This window comes from Podarcis muralis, chromosome 10 (genome assembly GCF_964188315.1).
Source record: "Podarcis muralis chromosome 10, rPodMur119.hap1.1, whole genome shotgun sequence".
NCBI lineage: Eukaryota > Metazoa > Chordata > Lepidosauria > Squamata > Lacertidae > Podarcis > Podarcis muralis.
In genome coordinates this window covers 44,354,855-44,377,670 of record NC_135664.1, presented here as the reverse complement: position 1 = coordinate 44,377,670, position 22,816 = coordinate 44,354,855, and the positions used below count along the sequence as shown (strand labels likewise).

At 42.0% G+C, this 22,816-nt stretch overlaps 1 protein-coding gene across 2 annotated transcripts in view; it reads left to right on the top strand.

Annotated features, from left to right (window-relative positions):
• Window positions 1–22,816, top strand: part of GRIN2B (glutamate ionotropic receptor NMDA type subunit 2B) — a 283,055-nt gene that overhangs the window by 235,607 nt on the left and 24,632 nt on the right. For both annotated transcript variants that reach the window (XM_028745807.2, XM_077934916.1), the window contains 3 exons: window positions 17,842–18,002; window positions 20,243–20,430; window positions 20,968–21,206. In XM_028745807.2, the coding sequence (XP_028601640.1) occupies window positions 17,842–18,002; window positions 20,243–20,430; window positions 20,968–21,206 (588 nt within the window). The remainder of the gene's footprint in view (window positions 1–17,841; window positions 18,003–20,242; window positions 20,431–20,967; window positions 21,207–22,816) is intronic.

Sequence of the window (22,816 nt, the reverse complement as noted above, 5' to 3'; positions counted from 1 at the left end):
AAGAAGAGGAGGTAAAATGGTCTCGGCACTTTACCCCACCCCCAACACCAGAGGTGTAGCAACTATCACTCCTCTCCTCTCCTCTCATTTTGTCCCACAGTAGCCGCCCAGGCAAATCCTTCCAGAAAGTAGAGGAGGAGTTAGTCTCATAGCCAATGGGAGTTGGAAGTTGGTGGGTCCTTCCAACTCCAGCAAATGCTCCATGCTGCGGAGCTTGAAGATAGATTATAGTCGTCCCTCTGCTTGCATCAGGTTGGCAACCCACAGCTTTGAAGGCTGCCTGCACATTACACTTTGTAAGCTTTATTTCTAGAAGGGCTGAAGACATACTGTTTAAAAAATTTAAAACTCAGTGTTTGGGTCTTCTGCTGCCCTGAGCCCTGGTGCAATTGCTGCAATTGTACCATTATAAATCCATCTCTGTTAGGACTGCATGGATTCCTATTGCCTGGGGTCCAAACAACTCACTATATCAGTCACAGCTCTGACCTCACTTATTGGCTAAAAACATTGAGAGGCAGGAACAGCCAGGCTGGCTCATTTGAAAGAAATTATTCAGAAAGGTACCTGCATGTTATGATTGAAAAATTTCTTATTAGAAGGGCTAGAAACTTCTTCTTTTTTTAATGAAAGCTCTGAGTCTGGTAACCCCCTTCAGGGATGTCAATGAAGGCCTTCATGGGCACCAGGTTGGTGACCTCTGTCCTAACGGACCAGCCTCCACTGATTTTAATTGGGAAGAAGGAGAAGCAAACAGTAGAAACAAAACAACTAAAATGCTAGAATTCACCCATCTCAATTCATTTCTTGTAGTCACATTTCAAAGCTATCCTCTCAGATAACAAGGCACACTAATGGCTTGGAGGCCCCTCAGCCCCATGTGGCCCTAATGCTGCACACACCTATAAATCCTTTCCTGCTGGGAGCAGCAACATTGACATTGTTGGAGCTGTTGGGGCTTGTAGTCTGCAGGTGTGGCCTTCTTATTCCAATCTAGAACATTACTTTCCTAAAATCCCTTGCATCCTAATTTTGGTTTCTCTTGCTGTTGTTTGTGTCTGTCTTGAGTGTTAGTTATGAGGTAAGTCTTGTCCCTTCACCCCCGGCCCCTAAATTCTAGCCTTTGGTGTGATTGATTTAAATCCAGTGTTAAATGCTTAAAGACCTCTGCGTCTCTGAGTAACAGTATACAGTGGTACCCTGGGTTACAGACGCTTCAGGTTACATACGCTTCAGGTTACAGACTCCGCTAGCCCAGAAATAGTACCTCGGGTTAAGAACTTTGCTTCAGGATAAGAACAGAAATTGGGCTCCGGTGGCGTGGCAGCAGCTAAAGTGGTGCTTCAGGCTAAGAACAGTTTCAGGTTAAGAACAGACCTCCGGAACGAATTAAGTACTTAACCCGAGGTACCACTGTAGTATCTTGCTTAGAATCATAGAACTGTAGAGTTGGAAAGGTACCTCAAGGGTCATCAAGGCAAATCCTCTGCAATGCATGTTGCTTGTATGGGAATCTAACCCTCAACCTTGGCATTATCAGCACCACACTCTAACCAACTGAGCTAACTGCCACTCAGTGGCGTAGCGTGGGGGGTGCAGGGGGGGGGGGGCTGGCCGCACCGGGCGCAACATCTGGGGTTAGGGCAAATCCATGGGTTAGGGGGCACAAATCCACAGGTTAGGGGGCGCAAATTACTTGCCTTGCCCCGGGTGCTGACAACCCACGCTACGCCACTGCTGCCACTTGAGTGTCCAGCTTAGTGACAGTATTCTCTGTGTGCTTGTGTGTGTACCAGTCCAAGACATTTTGCTGCCTGTAGTGGAGCAGAGAATGGTCTTGCTCTCCCTGCCCCACACCCAGTTAGGATCCATAGTACCTAAGGCCAGTCAAATTATTTTGGCATCGGAGGCAAAAACATGCATCTCTCCCCTTCTCTAACTACTAGAGAAGTACAATGGTAATAGCTATTGAATTATTTGGCACCATTTAAAGATACCAAAAATAGATTGACTCAGGTGGCTGCCTCACTCTTTCTAATGGTAAGGCCAACTCTGGAATTGTTTGTCTGTGGTCACATTCACACTATATATTTACAGCGCTATGATACCACTATAAACAGCCATGGCTTCCTCCAGGCAATTCTGAGAGCTATGGCTTGTGAAAGGTGGTGGGAGTTGTTAGGAGATTCCTGTTCCCCTCACTCTTAATAAATGTAGCTCTGGATAATTATAGATACCCTGTTTCCTCCCGGAGCTACAATTCCCAGAGCTACATTTAACAATCAATCCCTGTTCCCAGGGAACTTTGGAAAGTGTAGTCCTGTGAGAGGAATTGGTGACCTCCTAACAATTCTCAGCACCTTTCACCAACAACAGCTCCCAGAATGCAGCTCACTCTTCATACAATGCTTTTCTTGTGGCAGGCATAATGGAGGCCATTAGCTCTGTTACTTTTGAAACAATTAAACTATTTATAGGGGGATAGGTTAATCAGAAGCTTTTACCTGTGATAGTGAATAGTGATGGGGCAGTATACCTCTGAATATCAAATGATTCTTGAGAACGAAAAAGGCAGTGTTGGTCTCACCTTCACATCTTGCTTATGCTGAAACACAATGTAGAATTCGTTGGGATTTTTTGTGAGTCTAGCAGGGATCTTCCTATGTTCTGATGCCATAGCTAAACCCAGTTTCATCATTCTCATGGCTCATTTTTGCTGAACCTATTTTCTTCCTCTAGCAGATCCCTCCAAACAAATTGTATACATGCCTCCAATTATTTCCCCCTTCAGATAATTGTTCCTTAAATATTCATTTCCCAGTTCCTTATTCTTTAAGATCAAAGGAAAGGGCCAAAGGTTAAAGGACAAATTGGTGATAGCGTAACAGGCAGGTGTTCATATCTCTGAATGTATACATTCATAGAAGATGCTGAACTTATTTGAAATAAAGGGGTTATTTTTCACAATAGAAATAGGATTGCAGTTTATTTCTATGATTCTGTGCTTTTTGGTTCAGTTGATTTGTCCATGTTACTGGTTTTTAGTGTTATTCTTTTCAACATTTTAATCTTAAAATCCAAGGCACATAAATCTTATTATTCGGCTAGGCCCCTGGATATGAAACATAATCTACCAAAACATATCCTTACCTTTAAACACTTGAACAGCCTAGTTTAAAAATCAGTAGGATTTTACTTAAAGATAAGTACATCCTCATTGTTATAGACTGGGATCCTAAGCATACTTTCTGTGAAACTAAGCTCCTTTCAAATCAATTAGGCCTGCTTTTGAGTAAATATATTCAGGATTGAGGTGCCAGGCAGCACTTTCCAGTTCTTAAGCTATGGAACACTTGTTACAGGAAGAGATCTCACCTAGCGCATGGGTGGGGAACCTGTGACTGCCATCATCACTGACCATTGACCATGTTAGATGGGTCTGGGTGGGGGACTGGAGTCTAACAACATCTGGAGAGCAACAGGTTTCCTACCCCAGATCTGAATTCTTCATTGAATACTTTTCACATTAGCTGGATGCTTCAATTTTACACAGTGTTTAAGGGCTGCTGCAACCGTTAGGAAGTAGGAAGAATAGAAGTGATTTATGAGGTCTGTGGACAAAGAGTTGCAAATCAAGATGTACCATTGAGTTTACAGATTTGGCCTTTTTAATTTTCTTGTGCCCTTCAATAGAAGCTTCTTCGTTGGAAGAAAATAGACTGGTTAGTTATAAAGTTATGAATGTTTAAATACACCAACATGTGATATATTTTTTGTCTTTCCTGCCCCCCTTTAAATCTCAGCTCAAAGTGGAACGGCTTAAAACACTGGTATGACTGTGATGTGCTTTAGCTTTGACTCATTCCTCATAGGATCTTCTCTCTTCCTCAACGCTGCAGGGATTAATGGTGGTAAAAACTTGTAATGGGACTCTTCAGGATTAATGGGAGTACAAATGTGTTTTTTCTCAGTACCTTAAGCAGATAAAGCCTAAAGACATGCAGAGAATAGGCATGCTGACTTTTGGACTTGGATTTCACTCATGCTGGAAGAGGGGCATGTGTGAAAATCTCCCAATAGGCTACACTTGAGGCAAGATGGAAAGAAATAATCAGCACATGATTTAAAAGATTACAGTTTCAAGGTGCGGCTAACAGTAATTCTGTGCTGTCTTTTCCTCTTATCTCGCTGCAATATTACATGATGGGTTTTGGACATTATATTTCTGCTCTTGTTCCCTTTGAAGCTGCCCATAAGAAAATAGGAAAATGTGAAGCTCCATTATCCTGAGTCAGAATATTGGTCCATTTAGCCCAGTATTGTTTGTGTTGACTAGCCATGGCTCTCCAGGGTTTTAGCTAAGGGATTTTCTGCCTGGAGATGCCAGCGACTGTGATCTACCACTGATTTAAATAAGAAGAGCCCTTCTAGGTCAGACCAAGAGTCCACCCAGTCCATCTAGTCAGATGCTTCCAGGAAGCCTGTGTAACTAGAGCAGTCAACATGCATTCTTTTCTTTTGCTCATACCTGATATTCAGAGGCACACTGTCTCTGTCTCTGAGCCTGGAGATTCCATTTAACTATCGTAGTTAACAGCTGTTGATAGACCTGTCTTCCATGCATTTGTTTAACCCCCTTCCCTAAGGGCCGGATTAAACGAGACATTGGTGGCCCAAAATCAGATGTCCTGTCTCTTTTAAAAGAAGCCAAGCTTGTGCAAATTTGATCAGGACCACGGCCAGGGAGGAGGGATGTTAATTATTTTCTACCATGTTGTTTGTCCATTTAAAATCCCCTCAAAGCTGCTATTTTCTCTGCTGGGCTAACATACAGATGTCAATGCATTGAGACTCTGACACTCTGTGTAGCAGGCTCTGTGCATAGAAATTTTGTGCACTGGAGAATCATTGTAACATATATATTTGCTCAGGAACCTCACAACTATATTTCCCAGTATCTCTGGTGCTGATGTGCAAAAACCATTCATTCCTCTCTCACATGATCTACATGGCACATGACATCCACAGCCTGGGTACCAGGTAGGCAGTTGCAGTAAGACTTCACTGCCCTGACCTCCTCACCCTGTTGCCATGATTGCACAAGTGTTTAACATATCTGCCCCCTTATTTTCTCCTCAATACTTTGTTACTGGAGCTCACTCACGCTCAGTATTTTATCCCCAGTATTTTAATCCATTGGAGATGCAGCAAATTGGTCATTTATATTAATTGGATCAGTTGGAAACGGCAAAAGAAGAAATGTGTGACTGACTGCTTTGCTTATCCTCTTTTCACATTGGTGCATAGTGCAAAGAGTGGCTTCACATGTTTCCTCCACAGAGAGATTTACGTGCTTCAGATATTGGTAGCATTTGGTAAAATGCTGTATATTTCTGGTGTGCATATTTGTGCTGAGAAGACTGGTGACCAAATTTAGCATTAACGTTTTGCATCCATATTTTATCTCCTGACATTATTCCCATAAATGCATCTGTATAAAAAAACCTCTTGCCAGAATTTATCACCAACAGAAAATTTATTGAATGGCAGACACCCAGATACCTGCCTTTGAATTATTGCAATGAAGTTACATGGAAAACATCACTCAAAATGAACTTTTCAATTCAGGATACAACTTGTAGAATTGGGGTGCTGCTTCAGATGTAACAATGAGGGCTTATGTGATCCCTTATCTCTGCCAGCATGGAGAAGTTTGGAGTTTGGATGCTTTAGTTGAGGTTCCTGCTTTGCATTGGGTTAGACTAGATGATCCTCAGGATCCCTTCAAACTCTACAATTCTATGATTTTATAAGTCTTCCCATTTTTATGCAGTGAAGGGATGATGTAGCCTAGCAACAAGGTCAATGTAGAGCCTATGTAGTAACTTGGTTGCAAGAAGCTGCTCTGATCAGAGATTCAATACAGTCAGAGAAGAGGTTGTGTAGTTCTGAATTACTAAACAGTCTAGTTAACGCAGAGATTGCATAAATTTGGATTCTGCATGGAGGTTCAGTCAAGCTACTGAGCCTACTATGTGCACTTTACTGCATGTGACGAAATGTGATGGAAGATTTCTTTGTTAATTAGATCCCTGCTATGATTTTTGCCATTTTAGAAGAACAACCTTCTTTAAACTTGCTATTTTTAGCTTCCTTTTATGTTCTTTTAATCTCAGAGTTCCTTGCTAATTATTTCTTTTCTTATTCCCAACTCAGTGATATCACTGACTACAATTTCCAGTGACAACTATTAAAATCTTGGTGCCAAGCACAAGTCATATTTGAGAACACCAGTGCACCAACATTACTCAGGAAGCACTTTGGTTATATGTTTCACCGTTAACAGGGAAGAAGTGAAGGTCTCAGAGTTTGCTTTGAGTTCCTGGCTTTGATTCCTCACTTAGGATCTGGTAAAGGTATATCTGAGAGGATGATTCAGAATCTGCATTTCTGGGGGAAATAGTGACAAAAGTTGATGTGTATATTTAAAGCACATGGCTTCCCTTAAAGACTCCTGGAAACTGTAGTTTTGTGGGTGTTGGGAATGATAGCTCTGTGAGAGGTAAACTATAGTTTCCAGGGAAGCCATGCACTTTAGATGTGCTTTATGTATGGTGTGGAGACGCCCTAAGAACACTCAGCCAGCTTGGGACTCATGAGGTCTCAAATCAGGATTCTGCCTAACATTGGCTTCTTGAGGAAATCTGGAAAATTTCTTAGAATACACCTCTGCATGGGGTTTCTTCCAGGGATCAGATTTAGAGAGTCACCCACATATATCTTGATTAGGGATTGTGTTGCACTCTGGCAGATTCAATTTCCAATTTGGATATTGCACTCCATTGATGTGGGCAATTATTCAAAATCTACCTTCTGACCAATTTTTACTTTTAATTGTGGGGAAATGGTGTGTGTGTGTGTGTGTGTGTGTGTGTGTGTGTGAGAGAGAGAGAGAGAGAGAGAGAGAGAGAGAGAATATAAACGTGGGTTATGTGTGAGGGTATGGCCCTGCCCTCTGCTTACGCATGGACTCTGGATGGTTAGCAGTGAAGGAGTGTGGACCTTGGAGTCAGAAAGCTTCCTCCTTCCTGAATTATAGAATCATAGAACAGGAAGGGACTTCAAAGGTAATCCAGTCTAGCTTCCTTGATAGGTTACAATGGAGGTCCAGGCATCACCATCATCATCATGCCACTTTTCATTCAGTGAATACCAAAGCAATTCACAATAATAACAACTGCAAGAGACAATAATAGAAAAATCTGAACAGAGGAGAGGTGCAAAGAGCTTTCCTCTGTGACTGAATGTGGTGGTGACTGATGTAGGTGCCCTTCTACCTCTTGACTGGGGGGGGGGGGAGAGATGCCTAATTAATTTTGTGGTCCTTTCACTTTTTCTGCTCTTTTAGATGTGGCAGCCATTTTTTGTTGTGCCACACTCCATAGCAGCCTTTTTGGGACACACCCACGGAACTTCCTCAAAATTCCAGATTTGGCCACTGGCCCCCCAACATTGGCACCCTCTGCAGTAATCCATACTTCATAGTTAATGTATGTTGAAAACAATACAGGGGGTAACACTTTGAAACTGCAGGGGTTATGCAAGGTCGGGGGAAATAAGGGAAATCAAGTTTGATTTTTTTTTTTTAATGCAGTGTTTTCTTATAGCCTTGAGGTGCTATAGCAGGGATGGGAACCTATGACTCTCCAGATGCTGTTGGGCTACAATTCCCATTATCTCTGACAATCCAAGATCCTGGCTGGGGCTAATGAAAGTTAAGAGTCAACAAGGCCTGAAGTAGCACAGGTTCTCCACCTCTGCAATGCATTACATCATGAAACTAGTTTAAAACTCCTACAAGATAAATGAACACTGAATTTGGGAAGTGTTTTCTAATCCAGACAGGAAACAAGCATCAGTGATAATAGATAGCACACTATCAACATCATTATGTAGAACATAAAAAGTGGAGTGACAGTTTAGTTGAAATTCGTTGTCAGAGATTCATGATGAGGACATGGTGGATCCTATCCATCTCAAATTCCTGTCAGAAGGAATATATCAAAAGGGGGGTATTGTGGACACACAATGGCTTCTAGTTCACTCAGCAATGTGGTTGCATATCTTGGGACATTCAGCACACTGGAGGCAACATGAGTTACGCATGTCAACATTTGGAAGATGAAATATTCCTCCTTCATATAGACTTTTGTATAGACAGGCTCGACTCCAAGTTTGTTTGGGCCCTTGGCTGCAAGGAAATTGGTGGATCCCCTTCCCCTTGGCCATTTAGTGCCACCCGTAGCTACAGCAATTCCCATTTAAGCTCACAATAGGGCAAAAATGTATGAGAACTTACTAAGCTAAATTACAGATGAAGGGAGTTTCTGCCTGTTTTGCTTACTGGCTCTTGTGTGTTTCAGAGCTTTGTGATAGGTAGAGAAGCAACAGGTGCAGCATTTGAGTGTGTGATGCATCAGTGTAGAAGGAAAACATCCCTCACTGGATTTCTTGGTGCCCTCCAGCCGTAGCTCAGTGGTAGAGCATCTGTTTTGTGTGCAGACAGGGCCAGGTTTGCTCCTCAGCTCCCTCAGGTAGGGCTGGGAAAGACTCTGAAACCCTGGAGAGCCACAACCATCATAGATAATACTGAGCTAGATGGACCATTGGGCTGACTCGTATAAGGTAGCTTTGTAAGTTCCTAATAACAACAAACTTCTCATTAGAAGACAATAATGAAAGAAATGAGGAGCAGATCAAGTGGCAAACAAACAAAAGTAAAAGAAAGCTTCTTTTCTTCTCACAAAGGCAGTAGTCTTTCGATTGAACCCCTAAACTTACTTATTTACCAGAGAGTACATTTTACAGAACACACTGGGACCTTCTCCTGAATAAAAGTATTTGGGATTGGGTTGTAGGATTGATTGAGATGTAAGTAACATGCTACAGTTGGGCAGCCGTGGCATCTATCAGGCAGGTGAGTGAGCAAAAGAAAATAACTCCAGATATCTTATCCACAAATGACTTTCATTAACTCACATTAAACAGGACTTTAGTGAGGGGTTTATAGAGACAATAATAATAACCAAAACGGTAGATGAAATATTAACCAACTATTTTTTCATAGGTCGGGGGGGGGGGGAGTAACCAAACTTCAAATTTCTAGGGTGTTTGGAAAACGATTGAATTGGGAGCTCTGGCATTCTGATAATTGCAGAATGCCTGTGTTTGTTTGTTTTTTGTATTTTGAAAAGCTGTATTTTCAAAACTTATCATAGCCACATTCCTTCCCTGCAATCATATTGTTGCCAATTTTGTTGTTTTATTTAGATATTGCTGATAGCACTATGAACATCAGAAATCAATAATATTATATTTAGCTGTTGAAATCAAATATTGCCTATCATGTTCCTTCCAGGAGTTTGAATAAGCCCTGAGATTATCTGCACCTAGCAAAACAGTAGTACTGCTTTATGGAAACTCAAAACCACAGCCTTGTACTAGAGCTTAAGTCAGCACTAATTTAGTCCACAGCAGATATGATAAAACTAGACAAAACTGCAACATAAACACCTCCTGCACCAAACATTTACCCCTGCTGAATATCCCCCAGATGCAAACTTCCTTGTTAAATTGCCATGTAAAATTCTGTTCACTGTTTAAAGACAAACTTTAAAAAGCGACACTTTCATTTTAAAAAGCTGCTTCCCCTCTGTGTCTAGAAGAGCAGCTATAGCTAAATAATGCTGCATCTTTTCTTTTTTGCCTCACGAATAACTTACCAAAGAATGTAAACTGATTCTGGTTTTTCTAAGACCTTGCCTTCAATTATATGAACCATAAAAGTATCCTTTGTGTATCTGAAGAAGTGAGCAAGCACACGAAAGCCTATACCAAGAACAAACTTGGTTGGTCTCTGAGATGCCACTGGACAATTTTTTTATATGTTTATTCTTTGGAATGTTACACTTTGATGTTTCTTTAGAACACATTTGTTCTTACTTTTTAAAGTGAGTTCAGAATAATAATTGATGGTTAAATTGGCCCAAGACATTTTGCTGCCTGAGGCAAAAAAGATGATCCACACACACCAACTGCATGCAGGTGTGGCTTGCCCAGTGGAGCAGAGCTGCCACAATAGCTTCTTGGTAGCAGTATCACTTGCCACACACTGGCAAGACTTGGGCTGTGTGGATGCATAGGTGGGAACACTGGATTGGCTCTACCAGTGTGGCTGCACAGCCCCAACCTTGCTGCCATCTTGCTCCTTCCCATCCCTGTAAGCAGCAGTGATGCTGCTATCTGGAAGCTATCATTGCAGAATCACCCTGTCAGTTAAATGCATAGAATTATGAACTGTTCCTGATTCCGTGTTCAGAAGCGGACTGGACTAGCAGTGGAATTCTACTTCAATATTGGGATCCTTCACTGCACCTGAGGGCAACAGGCCTAAGTGCAGGGGTTGGATGACAAGCCACATGACACACCCAGTTCTGTCTTCCAACAGAGGAGAGAGAAGGGTGTTGAGAAGGAATGGTTGGATGGTGGTGGCTCCCATTGCTCTAATTCCAGCATCTGCCGCCCAGTGGTGGAGTTGGCCATGTTCCCAGAAGCAGTTTTGCATGTGTTCATTCATAAGTGCCTTCTCTCTTGTTCTTCATAAATCTGCATGGAAATCTGCATTCTTTGTTACTTATTTCCTCACAGGACGCACATTTTTTTGACATATCTTTAGATAAAATATACTTTTTATCCTAAAATATACGATTTTGTGTGCACTTTGGTCTAAAGTACACAATTTAATAGGCTTTTTGGTAGTTCTTTGAGCTGAGAACAGTACCACAATGTTTGGAGGAGTGTGACAACCAAAGGATAACTTTGTTTCAATTTGTACATCTGGTTGCTTTGCTTAAAAAATGCAAATGAAACAGAATTCTTAAGCATTCCTAGTTCAGAACATCTGAGAGTTCCTAAAAACCCACCTTCTACGTATGACCTATTAGCAAGAGGACATACTTGCTTTTCCATGTTGTTCCATTCGAAAGTGTTAAGGTACTCAAACCTGCAATGGGTCCTGAGGCATTCACCCTTTGTGTCAGAGGTGGAGAACCTCAGGCCTAGGAGCCATGTGGGGTCTTCCAGGCCTATCAGATTCACAGGACTCTCCCTAAGCCACACCCACTCCCTGGTCACATACCTTCTTCACAGACCACACCCCTCACTGGCCCTGCTCCACACCCTCATTGAGTGTTTTTGCCTAGGTAGAAAGGTGTTGTTGAACTCGTTCTTGCCTGGAGGGTGGGTGGATGGTGGGGTATGAGCGTCAAGAGAAACTAGCCCATTAGGCAAAGGAAATTTTACATTTATTTATCTGCACACTTTCCCTTCTGGCCCTGCTCATCTCTGGCGCGTGGTTTCTGGAAGATTGTCCAGAAGGAAATGCAGTCTTTGGGTGGAAAAAGATTCTGCCTCCTTGCTTTATGTCATCATCAAACTCTGGCACAAAAGAGGACGCCACCAGCAGAGAAGCCTTGTGAACTTTCATAATGGCACTATGTGACAAGATGCAACACCTAAAAGCTTCCCTATTTGGGGTCTTCCTGCTGTTTCTGGCACGGAATTGTCTCTGCCTCACCATGCCCAGCCTTCCCTCCAGCCTCTAGCTCCCTGGCCTGGCAAAAGTACTATGATGATCTGGTAGGCACCAGGCCCTGATAGGCAGCTAAGGCTTTCTGGGGGGAAGAGGAAGCTGCTTTCTTGCTCTTTCACTAATTTTCCCAGTTCTGCTGCAGCAGAGTCACAAATTCTTTTCATAGCCAGCCCTTTTCCTGGCCCTTTAAGGCTTATTGCACTTGCAGGTATTACAGGCTCAATATGAATTGGTCCAAATCACTAGTTATTAGGGGCAGAAATGAGGCTATTCTTGAGAGGGGGCGGGGATGTTTTCTGATAGAATAATTTCTGTGCAAAAATAAGGCATTTTCTTCAGTCTCTTCCTTCACTCCTCTAGGCCCCATGGGTACGTGAGTGGCAGCTGGTTCCCTTCAGTGTTACAAACACAAAACCTGCAGACTGGGGATGAATATTTATGTGTGTTCCTGTCAAGTTTGCAGCCAAAGATCTCAGGGTTTGGGTATCATATGGATCTTTGCATTTAATTTTCAAGATTTCTCTGCACTGGACTGCAGAGCTGGATCCGGTGCCTGAGGGATGGGAGTGGTTGCAAGTCGCAGAGGTACAATTGACATTGATTGAACAATTAGCAATTCTTTAAAAAGATGCTGGAAGTCATATCTTCAAGATTTGGATTCTACAGCCCTAGGAACATGAGGTGGCTCAGTGTATTGGCAAACATACATGTAGCCTATTGTTGGTTATTCCTAGTGTAGCAGTGCAGCTCGGGCTGAGAGTGCTGGGATCATGGATTTAGTCTGCACTTTATATATGGTAAAGTGGGACGCGGGTGGCGCTGTGGGTAAAAGCCTCAGCGCCTAGGACTTGCCGATAGAAAGGTCGGCGGTTCGAATCCCCGCGGCGGGGTGAGCTCCCGTCTTTTGGTCCCAGCGCCTGCCAACCTAGCAGTTCGAAAGCACCCCTGGGTGCAAGTAGATAAATAGGTACCGCTTTATAGCGGGAAGGTAAACGGTGTTTCCGTGTGCTGCGCTGGCTCGCCAGATGCAGCTTGTCATGCTGGCCACGTGACCTGGAAGTGTCTTCAGATGGCGCCGGCTCACGGCCTCTAGAGTGAGATGAGCGCACAACCCTAGAGTCTGTCAAGACTGGCCCGTACGGGCAGGGGTACCTTTACCTTTACTTATATATGGTAATAAATTGTGGCATGATACTTTGAAACACATGTGATCCCACAGGCCTTCCCACACCCACCTACCCACTACTGTGCAGAGTAAAGCACATCTAAGTACTATTGATTTTGGAATGGCTTACAGGTACAAAGCCTTCTTTGCCTTTCTAAAAGGTTTTTATTTTGTCCCTTTGGAATGGATTCTTGTGTTCTGTGCAATGTACCTTATCAGGCTTCTCATGTCTAAGTTTTTTTAATGTCCTGTATCCCAGTAAATGTTTTTTCCCCATCCATCTATTAGCAGCACAGAAACACTCGTGCCATCCTTAGTATTCCTTAATGCACATTTCTGCACAGTACTGGTGGGGATTATACCTATTCTGCCAGCAGAAGGTATTGATATTACCACAGAAAAATGTACCACCCCTGCTGGTAAGGATCACAGCTATTTTCAAAGAGCTCTAAGTTTTGAACTATATGTACACATTGGCAGTCTGATTTTTTTACAGTAGGAAGTGATGGTGTATGCTTAGGGATGCCATACGTCTGGATTTCCCCAGACATATACGGAATAATTTTCTGTCCAGATTTTCACTGTTTGAAATATGGCAACCCTAGTATACTTTTCATATAACTGCTGTGTCCATGTAAGAGAAGTTTACTGTGTGTGCACCGCATAGGTCCATAGTTTATATGGTTACAAGCAGAGGCGTCGCAAGGTGGGTGTGTTGGGTGCTGTCTGCCCCAGGTGCCATCTCCGAGGGGGGTGACAAAATGCTGTGCGGCACTCAACGTCTGTGAGAGACGGTGTGACTTTTGCGTGCGTAGGCTTCCTGCTGCCGAAACGTTCCCCAGAAAAGCTCAACAATTCCGGCTCCCCCAAAACGAGTCAAACCATTATTGCATGCTGGCTAAATAAATAAATAAAAATAAAATTCAATGGGGGAGGGGTTACAAAACATTTTCCACACCGGGTACCACCTGACCTTGCTACGCCAATGGTTACAAGTTTGTAGGGTTCTTGGACTCCCCTCCTAATTCTGGGGTGCCAGATATTGAATGAGAGACAGACTTTGGTAATCTTTCATCATAGCTCAGGTGGTATATACCGTATATGTCAATAAACCATATTATCATAAAGACACCACACTCTCCACCATGCCTCATTCCTAAAGGAAACACAAACCCCGGGTAAGTGCCTGACCCCTGGAATCTCGCACTGCTCAGAGATTGGGGTGGTGTGATATTTTTGCTACAATATCAATATCAGGTTTGACTGTTAAGCAACTTTCACTGTCTCCTTCATTGTGCCCGTTATTAGATTGGCAAAAGTAGCTACTAAGCCACGCAAAATGCCTCTCTGCAGCAGTGAGGAGGGAATTTTCCATTTACTTGAAAGCCCTTGGCATAATATCCACCTCTTCATGCTGATTTTGGGCCCCTGGCTTACATCTCGTCTCACTTTTCTCACCGCTACTTCTCTGTGTATGGATTTTAAGGAGTTTTCGTAATTGTCAGTGCTAAAGTTTACTGCTCATAAAACCCCAGAAAGCATTGATTGTGACTTGGGTAAACCAAGTAGCATATAAAATCTTACAGCAGTTCAGCCTGAAAAGAGTTTTATGAGGGATGAATTTACCAGGAGCAGCAAGGGGCCTGCAAGATGGCTGCCATCCCATTTTCTACCCTTTTCTGCCAAAATAAAATAAGAGGAGTGAGAGTGAGATGTTCTCTGTACTGTGGCCATCAGTTAAACTTTGCTGCCTTTAGATATGGTCTGTTCAATACATTGTGGAATGAGGAGCATCACTTCAAATGAAGGGAGATGCCAGCAGTCCTAGAAAAGGTTTGGAAACATCTTCGAAACAAATAGCTTTGTGAGTCTGCTACTGAAAAAAGTAACCAAGTGTCTTGCGGTACCTGAAAGATTAAAAGGTGTATTATGGCATAAGTCTTAATGGACTAGAATTCGCTTTGACAGATGCATGAAGTGTTATATTCAGTTGTGTGGCCACACATGCACATGTGGGTGGAGGTTATAGATGGAGCCATATTCCCATGAGCTGCAAAAAGTGCGGTCTGTGAAAATTCTGTGTGAACCTTAAGATAAGATAAGTGACCATTCATAACACAAGTAATTGGAGATAACACAATCACCCTAGCTTTGCTATGTTAATTAACACCTGTTTGTAGGCCTGGAAGGTAGAAATTATTGTCTCATAGCCAAAACAGACAATAATTGCATGGATTACAAATTTTTGAAAAATTGCCACCCAGCATGGAAGGAGGGTGTGTGTTTTATTGGAACCACAATGCACAAAGAGAGGACAATTAACTATTTCCTCCCCAATCACAGAACACCACCATTAAACTGCAATCAGCATTGGAAGCAAGCTCCATTAGTGCCAATGGGAACCTTTTTATAATGTTAATTGTGGTGGAGGGCCATTTTTGTCAGACTCATGGATGGGGAAGGATTAAAACTTTGCTGTCCCAATGAAAATGATTAAATTCCATACAAGTATTGTTGGGATATCTGAGAAATGAGACAGGACCAAGGCAACTAGATCCTCTAGGCAATTTCTGTTCCCATTTTCCATTTCAATCATCTCTGGTTTAGTTTCATTCTTCATTTCATTGTCAGTTCCTTCTAATCTTGTCAATTTTGTATCTATTTTTCCTCTAATACTTCTATTTTTCATTAAATGACTTTTGTTTGCTCTGTAATCATCTGCTTGAGAATGTCCACAGTAAGCAAGGACCCTGAAGATCTCTTTCTTTCTTGCAGTTCTTCCATAAGATCAGGAAAAAATAGCAATACATTAGAACATACAATAATTTGAAACACTAAAACAGATTAAATTTCACATTGTGGTATGTTCTGGGTAGGAACCAGGACAATGTAGATATATGAGAGGTGTTCAGCATTTTTTCAGTATACAGTGGTGATTATGTATATAACCATTACCGGACACAGTATTTGCCCATAGTGAACCTGGTGCATGGAATGCTCTTGTCTCATCTCGATGGTGGGGTCAAAACTTATTGAAGTGGAATTTCTCAAGGGTCTTCTGACTGGGTCTAGATAATGATGTCCTCAATGAAGAGGAGGGTACAGAAGCTTGAAGAAGTGTTGTTCTGAATCAGCCACAGAGCATATTATTAAACAATGTGAATACTCACAGCAGCGCTTTTGACTGGATGATGTATGGAAACTATTCAACATATCAAATTAAGACGGGGATTAGAATCCCCTTTACTCAAAATCCATTATGTGAAGAAAGTGAAGGCAGCAGAGGGAATTAACGCAGACATACTTATTCTGCACGGGGCTCGTGGATATGGAAAATACTTCCCAGAAGTATTTGTAAACTTCTGTCTTCGCCTTTAGGAAAATGTGCAAAACATTCTTTAGAAATCATTATCTTGCATTAACATTTTTGATTCATGAACTTATAACTTGAAGCTCTTGCAATAGATCATACTCTTTCTTTGATAAATTATTTCCATAAAATGCTATAATGTTTAGTAGGAAGACGAGTCACTGTATTTTTTCAATTCCACTTCAATGCCAGGCAATTTTAAATTTACATAAATTAAAATGGATGATACATGTGGATCTCACTGATTTAGATTGTAGACCAGATGTAGACAACCTCTGCAGTTCCAGATGTTGCTGAAGGTCAACTCCGATCATTTCTGGTCACCAGCTCTGCTTGTTGGGAGTTGAAGTTCAGCAACAGCGGGGGGGGGGGGGGAGTTTCCTACACCTGTTTCAGACCATGCCAGCTTTCAGAGAATCATTAGGACCAAGTAGGCTTTCAGATGATGTGGCTAGTTTTAGTTCCAGTGTAATTATGGTGCTCCTTCTGTATCAGCTGTATTTTTCTGTATTCTTTATTTATTATTACCTTTGGGTCCCAGAAGAGAATTGCGAGTAAAATGTCGGTCATGATCATGAGTGGAAGGGAGTTTGTATATGCTAAAGACTCATGAGGTTGTATGTAATATAGTGTACTGTACTTCTGTTTACAAACATGCATTGCACTCCCCACTGCACACACAATGAGACCTCAACAAGTATGAGCCAGGCCATTCAGTTTTGGGGAAGAGTTTCCCCCGCTCACTGTACCAATATCCTCAAATGCAGCAGTTTACTTTCCTCCCTAGAAAAATAATGGCAGCAATCAATTTATATAGGAGAAAGTAAAAAGGTGGACTAATGGATATTGTTATGCATGTCTAAACTTGCTCCCTGACACTGGTAACGCCAGTGGACTCAACCAATGGGAATCGTGAGCATTCTACATAGAGTCATAGAATTGTAGAGTTGGAAAGGACCCTGAGGATCATTTCAGTCCAACTCTCTGCAATGCACGAATATACAGCTGTTCCATATGGGGACCAAACCTGCAACCTTGACATTATCATACTCTCTAAGCAACTGAGCTATCCAGGATGTCTAAGCCTACTTATACTTGCATAGCCACATCTCTTCATCTACACACCACTATTATAAATTAGACTGTTCTTTTGTGTGTAGGTTTTTTGAAAATGGCTAGTCATTCCGTCTGCCATCTCAGGATTGGCAATCACATTTGAAGATAATTTCAACAGTGAAGTAGAAAATATTCTTCTATTTAGGGAAATATTTTGTTCTGTGCCAGCTTTAAAACAAATATTACAGTTGAAATACATTGTATGTGGTTGCAAATGCAGCAGGTGATTTCCCCTGCTTTGGTTTTGATAGTGGAATCGCTGTACAGCTTTTTAATTCAGCCTCTTGTCTCTTTGGCAGTATAAAGTGTTACAGTGAAAATATCAAATAAAGCTACTGCACCGTGCATGGTTCTCCTTCATGAACATGTATAGCTTTCTTGGATTACAGTCCTTATGCATGGCATGCTGTGGCCTGGTTGCCAACATGCCATTAAAGCTCTGAAATAACTATCAACTTGATATCCCAGAAAATCTGGTTCTCTCTCAAATAACCACTGAGAAAACAACTTGAGAGCTTTTCTTTCTCTCTTTTTCTCCAGTTCCAAAACCCAAATGCTTTCTCGCCACCTTTCCGCTTTGGGACAGTTCCTAATGGCAGTACAGAGAGGAACATTCGCAACAATTACGAACTGATGCACGCCTACATGGTGAAGTTCAACCAAAGATCGGTGGGAGATGCGCTATCCTCATTAAAGACAGGGTGAGATTGCCTCTTCCCTAAAGAATAAGGTTGCTAATGTAAACCTGTGTGTGTAATTCTCTTGGGATTTTGAAGAACCTTCTCCCTAATATTCCTGCTGCTAAAACATTGCATATAATCCATGTACCACAACGTTGTCAAGAACAATTTATCTCATCCATTATTATTACTTTTTGTTCTTTTTGGCTAGATATGTGCAAGTAATATAACAATGATTCTTCCCCTTCTTGCATCAATGCAGACTTTCTGAAAAGCAGATTAGCTGGTGGAAATACTGCCTTAAGCTGCAATGCAATAGTTGTGGCTAGACATCACCTAAAATTCTTTATTATTGAAATAACTATGATATTATCTTAATCCCTAGTGTTAATTGCTGTATAAAAATATTAGTAAGTTGGGAATCCTAACCACTATTATATGAGAGATGCATCTTTTCCACGGTAAACACACACATACTATACTTGTGTAAACTCACAGTTAGCCCTATTCCATTGATTCAGCTCATGTTCTGTATCAGCGTATGAACTGGGAGCAGGACTAACCTTGCTCTTGATGTCACAGGTGTTTTATGAAGGAGTCTAGATCATCAGTGACAGAATAGCAAGCTTCTGAGGAAAAACCAGTTGTGGAGAATCACAGCACCTCTTTGGGGTCTTCTGTGTTCAATATCTGTCATTTTTGCATACAACGAATATATTTCCATTATGCCTTTGGCATCTGCACATAAAGCACAAATGTCTGCAAGGAAGAGGCCTTCACATGTCACACTGTGCCTCAAAGGCTTCCTCCCTGCAGATGTGGATACTAGGGTACAGCTAGTTGGTGCACATTTTATAATGGGAGAAGGTAAGGGCCCCACTTATGCTTTGCTGCAAGGCATGATTCAGGTTGCCTGAATAGAACTTTTAAATTCTTGGGTGCCAGGGAACCATGACTGAACCATTTTGCAAAGGCTCCATACAACTTCTGCACCTATGTAACTGGCTTGCCATGTGACTTAAGTTATTTCTCAACAAATTTCTTTTGGGGTGCAGCTGCTGCTGTCCCAGAAACCTTCTGACCCACCTGGCGAGCTATGATTTTTCCATTACATTTGAGGTTATTAATTCCTTCCTCCTCTTCCTCCTCTATATTGCCCAGAAATCAGATTATTCTACTGGTGGAGGGAGGGCTGCCTATACGCAGTTTGTTCCCTGGAGAATGCAAATTAAAGTTTTTATTTGTCATGCTAGGCTGCTACTCACCTGATAACCTGTAACAAATAAGGATAATTTCCAGGTGACCAGACAGGGCAGCTTTGGGTCTATTTTTCTTGTTGGGGGGGGGGGAGGGAATATCACTATGCCACCCTTTCTACTCATATAAAGACAAACTACACATTATGTAAATCCATGTGGAAATATTTGAGCAATGAAGACAGGAAATGCTTCATGGTGCAAACAGAACAAGGCAGCAATTCTATCTCTGAATGCTTCAAAATGTAGCTGGTCAAACACACCCTTATTGCTGGGACTAGTAATTTATTTTTCTGATTGGGCACTGATTCTTTTTCTTCTTTCTTTCTTTTGAGGTTAGTGGGACCCCATAAAGCTAAAGTTACTGCCCTCATAGGGAGACATAACTTGATCTCCTAACCACTTGTCATCTTTAAAGATGCCTATGGGATTCTTCCCATAAGCAGGGGTCCTGGCTGAAGCTAATTTGAGTAATTACGTTTTGGCTAATGCTATCTTTCCAGCTGCTTGGTTGGGGAAATGGTCTGCTTTGCTTTCTTAATTCACGACATAGTTGCGGTAGGAATGCTGCTGAATTCACAAGCTGAAGAAGAAAGTGTTGTTCAGTCATAAATGAAATGGTTTACATGGGCTGCATAGGCATCTTTAAATCAAAGTTAGCTAAATTGTGGCCCTCCAAATGTTGCTAGACTCCCATCATCTCTGACCATTCGCCATACTGCCTGCGCCTAATGGGAGCTGCAATCCATCAATGTCTGGAGAGCTACAGTTTAGCACCCTGTTTAGATCCATTGGAAGATGCTACGGATTTGTGTGGTGATGCTACAACCTGCCCTCATCTCAATGTTGATTGTGCCCAAGCAATTGTTCAGCCTTGCTTCCTCTGTGTTTGGTTACCTAAGGTCACATGGGAGTTCTCAACTTCCTTCAGCATCACATAATGATTTAGGTCTGCACAGACTCTTCTCTTTACTTCATTCTCTCTTGTTTCTTGACACCATGCAGGAAGCTGGATGCTTTTATTTATGATGCAGCTGTGCTAAACTACATGGCTGGCAGAGATGAAGGCTGCAAGCTGGTGACAATTGGGAGTGGGAAGGTCTTTGCTTCAACGGGCTACGGCATTGCCATCCAGAAGAATTCAGGCTGGAAGCGGCAAGTGGATCTGGCAATCCTACAGCTCTTTGGTGATGGTAAGTGATCTGGATGAGGAACTAGGAGTGCGTCTCCACTGAGTGAAGCTATTATCCCCTACTTACCACTAATGCTAAGACAAAAGCAACAACAACTAGCCATCAGCAATGCTATCATTTTTTTGTTACTCACCCGTACTATGAACTTCTGGTGTATAGTGGCTATTCTACTTTGTAGCTATTATTTATTTATTAAAAATAAGTTTATATGTGGATCCACTGTCCTGGTATAGTTTTCGGGCTAGGTAAATCCAACATAAGTGGAAATGAAATTTGAGGCCTGGAGGGTTAGGGAGGATCAGTTCTATTTTTCTAGAAAAAGAGGTGCCAGAACTCACCATGAATGCCTCTCTTATTTTCTTAGAATGGCAATGGCGTCCACCAGAGAGGTGCTGGAACTGAGCTCCAGTGAGTTCTAGCTGAAAAACAAGCCCTCGGGAGCATCTTTCCTTTCTAAATAGTAGCTCATGAGAGGAAAAGCTGCACTTAAAACTCACCCACTGTTCACTCTGATTCCTTCCCACCTATCTTTTCCAGGTGAGATGGAGGAGCTAGAAGCTCTCTGGCTCACTGGCATCTGCCATAATGAGAAGAACGAGGTAATGAGCAGCCAGCTGGACATTGATAACATGGCCGGAGTCTTCTATATGTTGGGAGCAGCCATGGCCCTCAGCCTCATCACCTTCATCTGTGAACATCTCTTTTATTGGCAATTCCGCCACTGCTTCATGGGCATTTGCTCCGGCAAACCTGGCGTTGTCTTCTCCATCAGCAGGGTGAGTCCTTTCAGCCTCAAGGAAGGAGAGCCACCATCATGATCATTCCCTCCATCCAAGCCAACTCAGGCTTGGAGTTTTATTATTCAGCAATTTTATCTACTATGCTTCTAGACCTCAAACTAGCCTTTCTCATTACTTCCCCTTGTGCCTATGGCTGTCATTTCTGGCCTCTATGTAAGAAGCATTTGGCCTTCAGAGAGAAAATCTAGGAAAAGAAGATGGAACTTTGAAAGGTTGGGAGAATCTAAATTCTTGGGACAGTGGCCTCAGCCACTTCTTCAACAAGGTGTGAAAAGGTTTTCTGTAATTCTTGGTAATTTATTTATTTGAAAGAACAAGAGCATCCTTGCCATGCAGCAGGTGGAAGCCACCTGTTTCAAGCAGCACTATAAGAGGTGCTTGGATGAAGGCAGGACCTGGTCTCTTTTCAAGTGTTGGTTCCAGATGGGGGAGTGGCCACTATTTCAGCTTTGCTTCAGAGCAAATGTCTTGGAGAAGCATAATGAAAGACTCAAAACAAGAAGGGGGGTTTCTTTGGAGCAGAACATTGTGTAGAACTCTGACTTTTAGGTAACTCCCCGCTCCCATGTTTCTGAGTAGATTTTACTGACAGAAACAAAGGACACTTAGATCAGAAACTTTCTCTCTAGCAAATAATTTCTGTATGAATTTCCTTGAATTCCATTTCCTTGAATTTCCTTGAATTCTTCCCTTTCATTATTTAAAATACTATTATTTATTTAGTAGATTTTTTTTATCCCCCCTTCAGCAGTAACAATCTCAGAGCAGCATACAATAGCTACACATCAAATACTCTCTCTCTCTCTCTCTCTCTCTCTCTCTCTCTCTCTCTCTCACACACACACACACACACACACACACACACACAATTATATTACTACATTAAAAACATTAAAACAGCAGCTATCGTTAGATCAGAGCCTGAAAAATCCAATTATTTCCAAATGCTTGCAGAAAGAGATGAGTCTTCAAACTAGCAAAAACTAAACAATCAAGGGGCAAGCAGAACTTCCTGGGGGGGGGGGGTGGCATTCCATAGCCAGGGCACCACCAGTAAGAAGGCCCTGCTACTAGTTATCACTCCAATTTGTGAGCTGTGGAAAACATAAAAGAAAGCTCATTTCTCTGTCCAGTTAGAGATTATACTGCACAAGGCTGCATTGACAGATCCCAGCCAATATTATCACATTGTGTGATGCTGCACTAAGGAATCAGATGCTCCTGCATAAGCTGCCTTTCACTTAATAAATTCATCAGTTTGAGTTCCTAGGATTAAGTATGATTTGGAGGTGACAATGTAAATGTTCATTGTTAAAATGTGGATTTTTTCATCATTACTTTCTTTGCTTAACAGACTAGGCTCTTGATTGTAAAACTCTGATCCATTTTTAGGATGCTTTTAAAATGCGGAATTCTTTGACCAGAAAAGTCAAACGCAGACAAAGTATTAAGACAGCATAATTCTGGTTGGGAAAGTCTATTTTGTACAACTTCCTAATTTATATAATTCTTTATCAGGACTAGGGAGAAAGAGATGGGACTCATACAGCAATTGTGGGTCAGAGTCTGTAATCAAGATGAATAAC